This window comes from Amblyomma maculatum, chromosome 7, assembly GCF_055883805.1.
Source record: "Amblyomma maculatum isolate TAMU_Amacu chromosome 7, ASM5588380v1, whole genome shotgun sequence".
NCBI classification, from domain to species: Eukaryota; Metazoa; Arthropoda; class Arachnida; order Ixodida; family Ixodidae; genus Amblyomma; species Amblyomma maculatum.
In genome coordinates, this window is record NC_139350.1 from 91,967,913 (window position 1) to 91,983,125 (window position 15,213).

Consider the following 15,213-nt stretch of genomic DNA (forward strand, 5'->3'; position numbering starts at 1 on the left):
CACTGATGGCTTCAAAAGGCGATTGTACTATCACGCGTTCCGGTGATTGTTGATTGTGACTGTGGCATTGGACGGTGCCTGCCGCGACATGTTGAAGTGAAAATGAGGCCAGCACAACCGGACGAGCTGCGCCTCCCCCCGTCCTCTTCCCTCCTTGTGCCGCATCTTGGCGCACTGCCAAGAAATTTGCGGTCAATGCAACGGTCAAGGCACGAAAACGGAGGGACGCGGTAACGAATGCCGTTTTTTTTTTTTATTTCCTCTGGCAAAAGTGTCTACGTAGAGGGGAGGGGGACGGGCGTCATTATTATGTGAGGGGCAAGAGCAAAAGCGCGGCAACTGTAAGCCGCCGCTATGGCTTCTCCACATGTGACTAGTTTAATGGGGCGAAGTATGCGCAAAAAAAAGGCTAAGGAAGCGATCCCGGATTGTCTTTCCTTCTACGTACCAGATCTGTTGCTAAATCTCTTCCGTGTTTAGGACAACTAAGTACGGACTGAATTTTGCAAGAGCTAAAAAAGGAGCTGTGCATACTTCATGTCTATAAGTGCTAATCTATACTTTTATACAATGAAAATCTCAATTATAATGCCTGTGTACCTCATTCAGCTGTTAATTTTGTTAATAATAGGCAGTTGAAATCATACGTTTTCCCGGATAATGTTTTTTTCAGGCATTTTTGAAAAAAACGTTTCGAGGTTTTACATTTGAGCATTTGGTGTCATCAGAGGCACCACCTAGTTTACATAAAGCCTGTCTTTGTGGAGCAAACTTGAGTTCAAGTCTGGTCTCTATAGCGTCCTCTCTCTTTCTCTTTCTCTCTCTGTCGGCATGATGTACAATGCATCATTGTAAATGATGCATTGACATCGGAACCTAGTCAGAACCCACGTGCCAACGTGCCAAGAATCAACGTGCCAGGTTCTGGCACGCGATCGCCATTCTCACGTTCATGCTGTAAACGCAGTTGGCCTGCAACTAGTGATAAGTGACCATTGCTTGTCTTGCACCGTGTAGCATTCAGAAGCAAGTTTATTTCGACAGGATTTGGGATTTCGCGCAATATTTTTCTCTATGTTCTGCGTGTCGCCGGACGCTGGTTTGCGACTGCCGCTGTGGCCAGTCACGGCACTGTTTCACAGGGCCATCTTAAAGCCCTTTAGGCGATCTATCTCGGTGTTGAAAGCTGCACTTGCTTATCTGCACCATCACGATTCCGTACGCGGCAGGTCGTGCTGCTCCTCGCTGTCGCGCTGAGCATGACCAACTATGCTATGTCGTTATCAGGCCATCGCCGACTCGAAGCGGAGCGTCGGCGCTTCGTCATTGATTGCAGATAACCAGATGCGGTGATGCAGCGTCCCCGGCGCGTTCATCTCCTCTCGCTACTTTTGTAGCGAAGTTCGAATCTAAATATTGCACATTTCTCGTTGTGGCTAAGACGATGGAACGGCTCTAGGCAGACTAGGCCTAATGGAGAGACCTCAAAATGGCGCCGGATCGTGAGCAATCAACGTCGCTAGCCAACCAAAGCTCGCCATTTTGCTCACTTGCGGTGGGAGTCCAATAGCAGGGCGTGCTTCACGCAATTTTGTTCCTTTGTTTTCCACTTCGGTGGGCTTGCTCATGGTTGCCAGCCGAAATATAGGAATGGCCACCTCTCGAACGCCACCAAGAAATGCTCGCGGATTGCGTAGTTTTTGAACTACGGGCGATTGAAATTCGGCGCAATTTGACCTCAGTTTAAAGTTCCACATGCATAGCTTCTAGTCTTTGGAACGCTGTAACGTGCAAATTAGGCGATATTTTTAAACGAAGCTTCGGAGGTAGCTGTGGAAAGATCTAATAATCGCGAAAACAATAAGATCGAAAATTCGATTTTCTGATTGATTTTCAGCCGCAAAGACCCGGGTCCCCCCTTAAGAGGGCTCACCAGCTAATAGGCAGTTCAGCTTTAAATTTTTTGTTGATAGATGGCAGCACGTAAGCGTCATAAAAATGTGGAAAGTTCTGTTCTCCATCCAGGTGTGTAAAATGCATTTTGACAAGAAAGGATTAGTTCTTCCACGTACAGAAAGTAAAGCGAAGTACTTTCAGTGGATATGTGGCCAAACATGGGGGACCGGAGTGAGGGCCAGAGAATGGACCGTTTCCCCAGTAGCACACCATTGTAGCGTTTTCCAGTTTGGGTCGCCTGTGCTCCCTCCCATCTTTTCTGCGAATATTCCTTTACAGTGGTTGGGTGAGGTAGGCAGTACTCAGCAGGGCTGGTTTCGACTAGCGGAGAGATAGGTGTGTCATGTTTTGACAGAGTTGAAAGCGTGTGAAGGGAACCATCCCCCATATTAGCCTTTAATTACTGAAAAACAATTCATTGTGTTGGGGACCCTGGTATATTTAGCCTCCAGGTGAAAGGAAAGGAACTCCTAGTGCCTTTCCTTAAGTCACTGCCACCATCATGTGTTGGAAAGGATTTCTTATTACAGGAGGTGAAGGTGTTTAATCTGCATCGAAATGTCAGTTATCTAATCTACAGTGGACGCCCAATAAACGAAACTCGGTCAAATGAAAATTTCGGATAAACGGAATTAAGTAGCGTTATTTGGTTGGATTCCTATGCCAACACAGTAAAATTATTCGGTTAATTGAAACACCGCTTATTTGTTACCCTCGGTTAAACGGCACAAAAGCTGAACATTCGGAATCTGACCAGCAAATATGTTCTCGCACATGGCAACGGTAATCTCACAACCATGAACAAATACTTCACAGCCAGAACTACAGCTGAGGCAAGCCAATCCAGTAGCCATTGTTGTTGCCGCCGTGCCGGATCTATGCCGGATCGTCGTGTCGTGCGTCGTCCCGGTGCTCTGCGTTAGCCCTACGCGAGGTCGATGCTTGGTCGTGATGGAGAACGTTCAGAAACGACCACACAAAGCGTTCTCGCTTGAGAAGAAATTACAAGTTCTTCAGGAGCTTGAGCGAAGCGGCCTGTCGAAAACAGAAGTTGCGAAGAAGTTCGACATCCCGAAGTCAACGCTGTCGCGGATATTGCAGAACAAGGCCGCTATACAAGGAGCTGTGAAGACTGGGACTTTTGCTTCAAGCCGAATGCGGATGAGGACAACGCCGCATGAGGAATTAGAAAAGGTTCTCTTTTTATGGTTTAAGCGTGCCCGGAGCGCTAATTTTCCGATAAGCGGTCCCATTCTGGAGCAAAAGGCGCGGGAGATAGCCTTGCAACTAGGAGCCGACAACTTCAGCACCAGCGATGGATGGCTCATCCGTTTTAAAAAACGCCATGGCCTAGTCTTCAAGACAATCTCCAGTGAATGTGCTTCCGTGGACAAAGACTTGTGCGCCGACTTGCAACAGGGGCCACTGCAGGATATTTTAAGCAGCTATGAACCATGAGACGTGTTCAACATTGATGAGATGGGCCTTTTCTATAAAGCACTTCCATCTAAGACACTGGCCTACAAAGGCGAAGCCTGCACTGGTGGGAAGCGCAGTAAGGAGCGCATTACGGTGCTCGTGGGCGCGAACATGGCAGGGGACGAAAAACTGAAACTGCTGGTAGTCGGGAAGGCAAAGCACCCACGTTGCTTCAAAGGAATGCGAAGTCTTCCTGTGACGTACACTGCCAATAGTAAAGCGTGGATGACAATGGCAATATTTGAGAACTGGCTGCAAGAGGAAGATGCAAGGTTTACTAAGCAGGGCCGGAAAGTTGTTTTCATTGTCGATAATTGCCCTGCCCATGGCCAAGTGGAAGGACTGAAGTCCATCAGCCTCGAGTTTCTGCCGGCCAATGCAACTGCATTGGTACAACCTATGGATCAGGGGGTGATACCGAATATCATGGTGCATTACCGCCGCCAGCTGCTCCACCGCATGCTGCTTTGTGCAGACAGTGGCAAGGACTACAGCATTGACTTGCTGTCGGCGATACATATCTTGGTCCGTGCCTGGGAACAAGTGCAGGCGACAACAGTGCAGAGGTGCTTCCACCATGCAGGCTTCAAAGCTCATGAACCATTACCTCATGAAGAGGCTAGTGCTACCGATACAGAAGCTGTAGAAGCCGACACTATATTCAGGCAGGTAGTGCCCTGTGCTCCTTTTTCGCGACAGGACTATGAGGCTGTGGATGCCCACGTGCGCACCTGTCGTTAGGAAAGTCTTCAAGAAATGATTGCCGAGGTGGAAGCCGACGACCAGTCCTCCTCCTCCAGTGACGAGTGTGAGGACCCTGAGCTAAGTGCAGTGCCAGATAGTGCAGCTAAAGATGCTGTTGCACTTCTGCAACACTACTTTGAACATGAGGGGTGTGTGGAATTTCTGCCAAGCTCGTCGAGTATGCACACTTACTTCGTTAAAAAGCAATTGAAAAATGTTAAGCAAACTAAGATTGATTCATTTTTTTCTTTGCACCCACAACAGTAAGGCTTGGAACAATTTGAATAAAGTTTTGCATCACAAAATATGTGTACTTTGCTTAAATGAAACTTCTGATAAATGGAACACTTTCTGAATCCCCTTCAAGTTCCATTTAAGAGGAGTCCACTGTAGTTATCTTTGAGTGTCGCTCTTTTTTCTCTAACTTTCCTCCTGTTCAGTTAGACCTGTGCCGAAACGTTCACCCCGTAATCAGTGCTGCTGCTGTCCACTGTACGCGGGCAGGCCGTGGGTGTGCCCTCTCTGCAGAAAGCATCTCATTGCTAGCTGCAATGCGCACACTGAGGTGGCTCTAATTTGGAAAATAAAGCCAGTGGGCAAACGCTGATTTTGATCTGAACTGAATATTTGCCTGCCAGGCTACATGCCTTTGAGGTCACGTTGTTTGCACGACGGAAAGGTCTATTCAGGAGTGTGGAGGTTCGGCTGCCCGTGAGCTGCTTTCCGCATAGAGGGCACACCGACGCCTTGCCCGCATACAGTGGACAGCAGCTGCAATGATTATAATATGAACATTTTGGGAGAGGTCTGTCTGAATAGGAGGAAAAATGGAGAAAAAAGTGCGACACTCAGTCAAAAATTCATCGGATAACTGACGTTTTGATGCCGATTCAACACATTGAGAGACTGGTTTTGGAGTGAGAAGTGCGCTTTTTAGTCGTTGTTTGCAGTTTGTCATCATCTACAGGGTGCCCCAGCTAACTTTAGCCACATATGAAAAAAAAAATTATTGAAATTCTAGCTGACCATGATTAGTTGCATTTTTGCAATCAATTCTGTTGACTTTAGGCAAAAACTGCAGCTGGCAAGTTGGAAGAGATTGTGGTGAAAAACCTAGTGATAGGATTGCTCTCGCGTCATGGGCACAAAAGCCAACAAAGGATCGTCTCCTTCCCTTTCCTGTTGCACCCGTAAATTGGTAACGCCAGGGGTATTTGCTGCTGCCTTCTTGTATCCTATGGGTGGGAACAATGCTGTTCTCCCACATGGATGGCCTTGTGAGTCACTTGTGCTTTTGTGCGAGCAATGCCATATCGTGGGTCGGCAGGGGAGGGGTCTTGTCGACTGTACCTTGCATCCCACTTCCTTTTGTTGGCTTTGGGGACAAGGGGAGCAAGAAGTAAGAAAGGAAAAACAGTTTAGAAACACAGCCCAAGCAAGGAAAAAGGGCAAAAAAGTCAAGTTCATCCAAGTTCTGAGAAAAACAAGTGTGCACGAACACACTGACAAGCAAGAGGTTGGTGGTAGAGTGTAGTATTGTGAAAACAGTTTGACACCAGATGGAGCCATGAAGCAAATAGCGAAATTTGGAGAGAATTTCGAATTGCCACAGAAAATACATGCCCAACTTTCAGAACCATTGAAACGTTTACAACAGGTTCAATGAGGATAAAAATTGGACAGGTTAGCAATCAAGAAAGAAAAAGGAAGGAGATGTTGCGGACGAAATTTGATATTTAGCCTCGCTTTATTTTGCGAGATGACAAAGAAGATTGACATACCTAAAAACGCTATATATAGAAATTTTTGTCTAATTTAAAAAAAAAATGAAACATTAAAAATAAAATGTGCCCTCAACATTTTCTCTTTTCTCTGAAGGACACCCGCCACAAACCCCCAAGGAAATTGAACCGCATTTAGACATGCTAGAGCTTCTGAAAGCTACCATGTATTTTCTATGTACGTTGGCACTGGTGAACCTCTCTTAACGAGCGTTCGACACCATAGGCATACATGCATGTTAGCTGGGATTGTGCACCTCGCTCAAATTATGCAAATTTCTTAAATAACAAGGGTCGAATGAACAAGGTTTTACCGTATCAAAACCTTGATATGGCCGAAGTTGTTGAGTGATTTTCAGTGCTAGCTTCACTGACATTTCGGTAGTTTGTTTTGTAGGGTTTAACGTCCTAAAGCGACTAAGACTATGACAGATACCCTTGTGGAAGACTGGAAATTTCGACCACCTGGGGTTCCTTAACGTGCTCTGACATTGCACACAGACATGTTGAGCCTAAGAGCCCTAAGCCTAAAAGGGAAAAAATAATTCGCCCTTTCACATGTTATGCAAATCGTTTCTTACACAATCTTTTCGTGCTACACTAGAACATGATGCTCAGGTGTACTTCTCTTCATTGTCTCAGATCACCATAGAGTGTAGAGTTGTGCCTGTTCCGCTCGGGCCGCACTGTGGTGCTGGTTAAGTCGCTTGACTACTGTGCCCAAGAGTGCGGGATCGGATTCTGGCCGAGGTGGTTGCTTTTCAATGCAGGCGTGAAGCAAGGTGCCCCTGTGCTGTGCAATGTCAAGTGCACGTTAAAGAACCCCAGATGTTCGAAATTTCCAGAACCTTTCACTGCGGCGTCTCTCATACCCTGAGTCACTTTGGGAGGTTAAACCCCGCAAACCAAACCATACCTTTTTCCTCGGACGATGTGACTTGTGTTCTGATGAGCAAGTCATCATCTCACGGAAGTCACTTGTGCTAGAGAATCTGCACCGTGTAAAAAACTTTCTTCAAATTTGAGTATTCTTGAGGAGGGAATTCTACACCAGCTGTGCCATAACTGTGCCGTTTGGTTACTGGGTTGTTACGAAGGTGCATTTTATTTTTGATGAATTTGCATTCATTCTTCAAAATGCTTTTTCGGAAAGTGTTAGATTGTGGGAATAGATAACAAAGAATCTGCAATAACCTGCGGGAGACTTCAAACAATGTCTTTGTATGCATCTTGCGTTATATATTTAACCAAGGTATGAATATAGTGTCAACAGTCTATTTCGTGCTTTCTATGGTAGCCAAGATGACATTTGGACAAAGGAAGCAGCATGCGAGTGTAATCAAGATGACTACGGATGTGGAAACAAGACAGTGCAGGTTATTGGGAAGTAAAAGGCATTAGAAAAAATGAGTGGAGCAAAGAAAGATGAAAAAGGGAAAAGAGCATAGCACTGGGTAGCTCAAAACATAACTGCCACCATGGCACTTATCTTAGTACAATGCAGTAGCAATGATGCCTCTTCACAAATAGCCCCCTCACAATTTGAAGATGGTTCACCACATTTATTGTGCCTTGAAGCATCCTGAAAACATGGCAGTTCAGAGTATTTGAAGAGTGGAGGAAGCATGTGGGTGCAACGAAGAGAAATATGAGTGTGCATTACAAACATGTGGCACTAACCCCCCAAATTTGTCAGAAACAAGACTGTTACATGTACGAATAGGAAAGCATGAGTGAAATGCGTGAAATATGCGAATTAGTGTGGGCACATGTATTTTATACTTGCAAAATTAGCCTGTGATTTGAGAGCACCTCTATTTTGTTTTGTGGTTTTTGTTTCTAGCTTCATTTTTGGTGAGAGTGGGCTGTTTGCTAACAAAGTGATACCCCGTCAATACTGGCCAATTTCATTATTTCTGAGTGCTTTTCAATCCATTACAGAGCTTATGGCAGTGCATGGTTATATTGCAAACCAAGTGGACAAAATGTCTAGAACATGTGCACACACTCAGTGCTAGGCTCTTAATGCATGTTTATGTAGTGAGTTTAAGGAAACAAACAGAAGATGCAAGAATATGGCACATGAGAGGTCATGTATATGACTATAAAAGGAGCAGTGAAGCTTGTGTTGAACATCTCAGTGGGCAGCCAAACACGCAGAAGCACATATAGTCTGATAGTCTGACATTATATTGTAACGTAACGTTACACAGAAGACGCTCTGGCACTCTGGCACCGAAGAACTCCAACAGCCAGTCAAGGCAGCACAAAAGCGGAGCACCGGATTGCTTCGTCGTCTTTTTCGAATCGCCCGTTCAAATCTTCGTCGTCTAGAATGGCATGTGTCATTGCCCCCCTTCTTGGCAGCATCGCCTCGATGCTGCAAATGCTGCTTGATGCGATGAGCTGACAGATAGTATGCTAGGTTGGTATGGGATACCACAGCACAAAACGGGGCGCCATCAGTCTCGAGATTAGTCAGCGGGGCGATCGTGGTAGGGTTTCATCCGGACGACGTGCACAACATCAGTGAACTTGCGTCGTCTGCGGCTTGAGGGATCTTGGGTCACGGATTCAACTTCATAAGTAACGTCGCTGAGACGGCGGAGGACACGGTATGGGCCGAAGTACCGACGCAGCAATTTTTCAGAGAGCCCACGATGACGGGCGTCCAAATCCAGACATAGTCTCCAGGCTCGTAGGCAGCGAAGCGCCGTCCCTTGTTGTAACGGTCAGCGTCTAGTTGCTGTTGTAGGTATATGCGCTGTCTCGCCAGCTGCCGCGCTTCTTCCGCACGCTGAGTAAAACTAGCAATGTCCAGGTCAAGCTCATGTCCGTCGTCGGTGTATACGGGCAGCATTGTATCCAGTGGAGTGGTCACTCGACGGCCGAAGACAAGCTCGAAGGGTGTGAGCCGCGTCGTCTCCTGAAGTGCCGTATTATATGCGAACGTGGCATATGGGAGGATTTGATCCCAGGTCTTATGCTCTACATCCACGTACATAGACAGCATGTCGGCCTGAGTTCTGTTTAGCCGTTCCACCAAGCCATTAGTTTGCGGGTGGTATGCCGTGGCCCGTCTATGGCTAGTATGTGTAAGGTTCAGTACAGCCTTAGTCAGGCGGGCTGTAAAAGCTGCCCCGCGGTCGGTAATGATAACAGCCGGAGCGCCATGACGCAACACGATGTCGTGGACAAAAAACTCTGCTACTTCGGTGGCAGTTCCATTTGTGAGCGACGCGGTTTCAGCATATCGGGTCAAGTAGTCTGTCGCGACAACAATCCAACGCTTTCCATTAGTTGACTTCGGGAAAGGACCAAGAAGATCCATTCCCACTTGTTGGAATGGAGTTTGTGGTGGAGCGATCGGCTGAAGCAATCCAGCTGGTTTCACGGGTGGAGTCTTTCGGCATTGACAGTCCCGGCAGGTTTTAACGTAAGATCGTACTGAAGGTAATAATTTCGGCCAATAGTATTTCTCCCGAATTCTTGCAAGCGTACGACTAACTCCCAAGTGGCCGGCGGACGGTTCGTCGTGACAAGCGCTCAAGATGTCAGGCCGTAGGTGCGTAGGTACTACGAGTAGAAATGTCTCTCTTGATCTTTCAAAATTGCGCTTGTAGAGAACTCCACTTCGTAAAGTGTATGACTGCAAGCCACGACGAAAAACAAGTGGTACTCTACCACCGCGTCCTTCCAGATAATCGATGAGCGGCGCCAGCTCCGGGTCCTTGCGTTGAAGGTCAGCCATATGGGATTGAGTAATGGCCCCAATAAAGGGAAAATCGTCGGCGTTTTCTACTGCAGTGGACATGTCCAATGGCGCGCGTGACAAGCAATCCGCATCTTGGTGTTCATGTCCCGACTTATAGACAACAGTAACGTCATACTCTTGAAGACGGAGGCTCCAACGAGCTAAGCGTCCAGACGGGTCTTTAAGGCTTGCCAGCCAGCACAAGGAATGATGGTCGCTGACAATACGGAAGGGTCGTCCGTACAAATATGGTCGAAACTTGCTGATGGCCCAGATTACCGCAAGGCACTCCTTCTCCGTTGTCAAATAGTTCGCCTCCGATCGTGAGAGTGTTCGGCTCGCGTAGGCGATAACCCGTTCTACTCCGCCTTGCCACTGAATGAGTACCGCGCCGAGGCCAACGTTGCTGGCATCAGTATGTATGTCTGTTGCGGCGTCTTCATTGAAATGGGCGAGTATTGGGGGTTTGTGTAGGCGGCTTCTAAGCTCCTGGAAGGCTTGCTCTTGATTGTCTCCCCACAGGAAGGGTATGTCATCTCTGGTTAGTGCTGTCTGTGGTTCAGCTATCTTAGAAAAATCTTGGATGAAGCGTCGATAGTACGAACAAAGACCTAGAAATCGTCGAAGTGCCTTTTTGTCGGTGGGACGTCGAAAATTTGACACTGCGGTAGTCTTCTCGGGATCAGGGAGAACGCCCTGTGCACTGACAACATGGCCGAGGAAGCGTAGTTCCTTGAAAGCAAAGTGGCATTTCTCAGGCTTGATCGTTAGTTGTCTCAAAGGCCTCAAAGTACTCAAAGGCTTGATCGCCTTTGAGTACTTGAAGCACGATGTGCAACCTGTCCAAGTGTTGCTCGAAAGTAGGCGAGAAAATAACATCATCTAAGTATACTAAGTACGACTGCCACTTGAGACCTGATAAAACCGTGTCCATCATACGTTGGAACGTGGCCGGTGCAGAGCAAAGACCAAACGGAAGCACCTTAAACTCGTATAGGCCGTCTGGCGTCACAAATGCAGTCTTCTCTCTGTCTCTCTGATCCACTTCGATTTGCCAGTATCCGCTTTTGAGGTCTAATGAGGAGAAGTACCTAGCATCGCATAGTCGGTCGAGGGCATCATCAATCCTGGGCAGCGGATAGACGTCCTTTTTGGTCACGTTATTTAACTTTCGATAATCGACACAGAATCTCAAGGTGCCATCTTTCTTTTTGACAAGGACCACTGGCGACGCCCATGGGCTCGTCGAAGGCTGGATCACGTCGTCCGCAAGCATTTCATCCACTTGCGTTTTAATGGCGTCACGTTCCTTAGGAGAAACCCGGTACGGGCGCTGGCATACCGGTAACGTGGTCTCATCGGTGATGATGCGGTGCTTGGCGACAGGAGTACGACCGACCTTCGAGCCTGTGGCGAAACAGTCTGTGAAATCGCTCAGAAGAGCCGAGAGAAGATTCCTTTGATCGGGCCTCAAGTCGGGGCTAATTTTAACGGTTTGCAGAGCATGACAAGGTGCGGCCTCTTCTTTAGGGTTCGCTCCGGCGGTGCATAAATGAGGTAAGGCAGTAACATCGTGAAGGACGGCAACAGCCGTATCCTTGGCGAGATGCCGCATCTCCTTAGCAAAATTTGTCAGGAGGACAGTAGCACAACTGTTCTGGAGTTGTACGAGTCCTCGAGCAATGGCTAATTCCTTCTCGAGTAGTAGCGGAAGGTGCCCATCCGCGATGCCCTCGTAATCGTGGAACAAATCATGCTTTACAAAAACCAGCACACTAGAACGTGCCGGAACCCTCACGTCATCGTCGATTATACGCAAAACGTTCAGACCCGAATCTTCATTTTCAATGCGCGCCACGGCTCGTTTCGTCTAAAAGGAAACACGCGCTTCTTTCAGGTCAATGACAGCGCCGTTGGTCTGCAGGAAGTCTAGACCAAGGATCAAGTCTTTCGAACACTCAGGAAGCACAATAAATTCTCCGACATACACAAAACCACGGATGCCGACCCGCGCTGTGCACTTGCCTGCAGGTTCAATCAAGTGACTTCCCGCCGTACGAATTTTCGGGCCGGACCAATGTGTCAAAACTTTCTTCAATTCTCGGGCGAGACCACGGCTCATTACTGAATAATCGGCACCAGTGTCGAGTAACGCGGTGACATCCACTCCATCAATCGTTACAAACAAATCGGAGGTAGTATGCCGGATGCTGTCGCTTCCTGACACAAGCGAAATCTCGTCGGGTCGGCCTGGCGATGACGAAGGATCTTCACATTTCCCGACATCAGCGACCCTGCCTCCGAAGGCCGCTGGTATTAGTTTTCCCGGCCAGGGCTGGGAGAGCGGCGTCGGGAAAAGTTGGGACTTGTCGAACGGTTGCTCGTCGGGGACGTAGACCGACGCTCCTGGTAACCGGATGTGACGGGGTACTGTCGCGCTGCAAGGTCGCTTGCAATCTCAGTAGGCCGTTCTGCATTCCGAGGGTAAGAGGCCCTCCGAGGCGAAACCCCGCATGTTGACGCGGCGGTACGGGCACGCCCGGTAAAGGTGACTGGCTTCACCGCAATGATAGCATAGGGGCCGACGATCCCGGGGCTGCCATACTTGACTTTTACGGGGTCGCTGGTAGATTGGCGATGACGGAGCGCATCCGGAGCGCTTGCAGTTCTTCCCGCACGACAGAACGGATGAGATTTCGTAATGCGTCCATGTCGCTGCCGACCTGCATAGGGGGTGCGTCGGACCCAATGATGTTCACATCACGGTTATACTGACGGGCTCGGTGTTGCAGCGTCGTCTCCATGGTCGCTGCCTCGCTGAGAAATTCCGCCACAGTGCGCGGTGGACTGCGCACCAGTCCCGCGAAAAGTTCTTGTTTAACGCCCCGCATCAGGTGACGCAGCTTCTTATCTTCTGGCATTTGGGGGTGTGCACGCTTGAAAAGGCGTGTCATGTCCTCAAAGAACATACGCACGCTCTCGTTCTGGCGCTGATTGCGCGAGTGTAGCGCAGCTTCTGCTCGCCCCCGGCGGTCGGCGCTAGGAAAAGTGGCTTTAAAATCACGACAGAAGGCTGCCCAGGATGGGAAGGAAGCCTCATGGTTTTCAAACCATGTCCGTGCAGACTCTTCAAGGGCGAAGTACACGTTGTGGAGCTTACGCTCATCAGTCCACCCGTTGTAACGAGCAACTCGCTCGTAGTTCTCAAGCCAGTCCTCGGCGTCCTCGAACACGTCGCCATGAAAAGAGGGGGGTGTTCGCGGTTGATGACACAGAATGTGGGTGGGAAGCCTGCTCTCAGATGTCATTGCAGCAGGTTCTACGGCCGTCTGAGGGTGCGTCGTCCTGGTAGCGGCCGGAAGGGGTCCGAATTCAGGGGGCTCTCCACGTAGGCGGCGGCCGAGGCGTTGATGTACGGGGGTAAGCTCCGTATTGACAGGTTGATTATGCAGGACTGGATCGATACCTGGCAATTCCTCCACCAGATTTGTAACGTAGCGTTACACAGAAGACGCTCTGGCACTCTGGCACCGAAGAACTCCAACAGCTAGTCAAGGCAGCACAAAAGCGGAGCACCGTATTGCTTCGTCGTCTTTTTCGAATCGCCCGTTCAAATCTTCGTCGTCTATGAATGGCATGTGTCAATATGACTACCACGTTTTCAGGTGTTTAGTACACAATTTTTTAACACATTTTGCTTGTGCAACCTATGCAACAGTGTGAGATTTGCATATGCTTTATATTTTCGTTTGTGCAATGTTTCTAGATGAAATATGGGAGTGGTGCAAACAGCTTCACAGCTATTTGGATCTCTTATAAAAAGCTGTAATGCATCAAAAAAGCCTCTATATATAGGGGGAAGTGTCTTATGCATTGGAAGACGTGTATTAAGAGTATCACTTGGCAAGTACACTGCAAGGTGAAAAACAGTTGCAGTTCGAAGCAGCTTTTGAGCCAGTGGGCAGAACTTCGGGGCTGTATGCAAGAAAATCGTGCAGGAATGGAGAGCCGCGCACCTATGCACCCAGTGTTACCCAGATGGCGCATTGCTTAAGAACTCGTGTTTGAGGCCACGTGGTCCACTCCAGGGGGCAGGGGTGAAAGGATGTGGCATCAACTGCTCTCCTGCACACTGAGTGGAAAAAAAGCATTTTTTTTTCTGCAGCGTGTGCTGCATGTGTGAAGGTGTAAAGGGATGGTCTTCTTGGGCAAGCAGTGAGGCAGTGAAGCCACTCCAGAGTGGGAGGAGGAGAGCACCACCACATGGGCAGTCAATGCAAGGAAGGGGCCAGTGAGCTGCTGTGGCCAATAGGGGGAGGGTGCAGGGCACAGCCTCCGTCTGCATTGCTGGCCTGGCCTAGATGCGAGCAACTACGAGTCAGGCGGCTGTCTCAGAGCAGCGGCTTATGCCAGGTGGTTCATGCTGCTTTATGCACAAAGCCTTTTTTTGTTTTGTTTTATGAAACTGATTCATTTACAGGGCATGTGTTGTGTGGCCGGGGGCCAAGCAGGCAGATTATCTGAGCTGCCTTTGTCGAGCTGATAGCAGAGGGTAATGTATTCACCAGCGAAGGTGCTTTGCTGCTTACTGGGGAATATTTTCTCCCGTACTTTCACAGTGTAGCTGTGTCTGATAGTTTTCATTGGCTGCTTGTTGACTGCTGTGTTCATCATGGATGAATGCTTATGTTAATGTTCTTCGTTGTTGTTTTCTTCTTGTAATTCTTTAGGCTGGCAGATTTGGGTTCAACATTTTGATGAGTTTTTATTGGTTGCTTGTTAACTGCTGTGTTCATCGTGGATGAATGCTTATGTTCATGTTCTTTGTTGTTGTTTTCTTGTAATTCTTTAGGCTGGCAGATTTGGGTTCAACATTTTGATGATTTTTAGTTGGTTGCTTGTTGACTGCTGTGTTCATCATGGATGAATGCTTATGTTCATGTTCTTTGTTGTTGTTTTTTTCTTCTAATTCTTTAGGCTGGTAGATTTGGGTTCAGCATTTTGACGAAAGATGCTCCTCAGTGGCTTCAGTGGCTTCACCCCAGGGTGCCCGTGAGTGTATACATCTTCTGCAAATCTTTCTCAGCTTCGCGATGTGATAAATTTTGTGATTCACACTTTTGTGGCAGCTGGTAGAGCTTGGAATTGGCTGAGCCATGATGGGCCTCAACCGTTAGAGGTGTTTGTACTGAATCTGGCGCTCTTTGCCTCTCAAGGATTGGCATGCTCTGTGCCATCACTTTGCAACTCCGGGTTTGCAGTGAAATCTGAATGGGGCGTTGCACGCGCGCACACATACATGCACCTGCGCCACACTCAAACCACAATTATTACCCTTCTCTTTACAGTGCAGTTTCATGGCTGCAGAAATACATGGGCACCTTTCAGCAGGCACATGCTCCCACATAGCGCAGCAGATGCTCAATATGTCAAGGTTTTACCATTAAGTCCTGCTACAATGAATTTCATTAAACCCATGGAAAATTTCGATGAATCGAA

General features: G+C 48.2%; 1 protein-coding gene across 4 annotated transcripts in view; it reads left to right on the forward strand.

Annotated features, from left to right (window-relative positions):
* LOC146183955 (abasic site processing protein HMCES-like) overlaps positions 1-15,213 on the forward strand; it is a 61,904-nt gene that overhangs the window by 17,128 nt on the left and 29,563 nt on the right. For 2 of the 4 annotated variants that reach the window (XM_084609259.1, XM_084609261.1), the window contains exon 5: positions 14,692-14,766. The exons of the other annotated variants lie outside the window; for them this stretch is intronic. In XM_084609259.1, the coding sequence (XP_084465385.1) occupies positions 14,692-14,766 (75 nt within the window). The remainder of the gene's footprint in view (positions 1-14,691; positions 14,767-15,213) is intronic. 4 annotated transcript variants of the gene reach the window in all.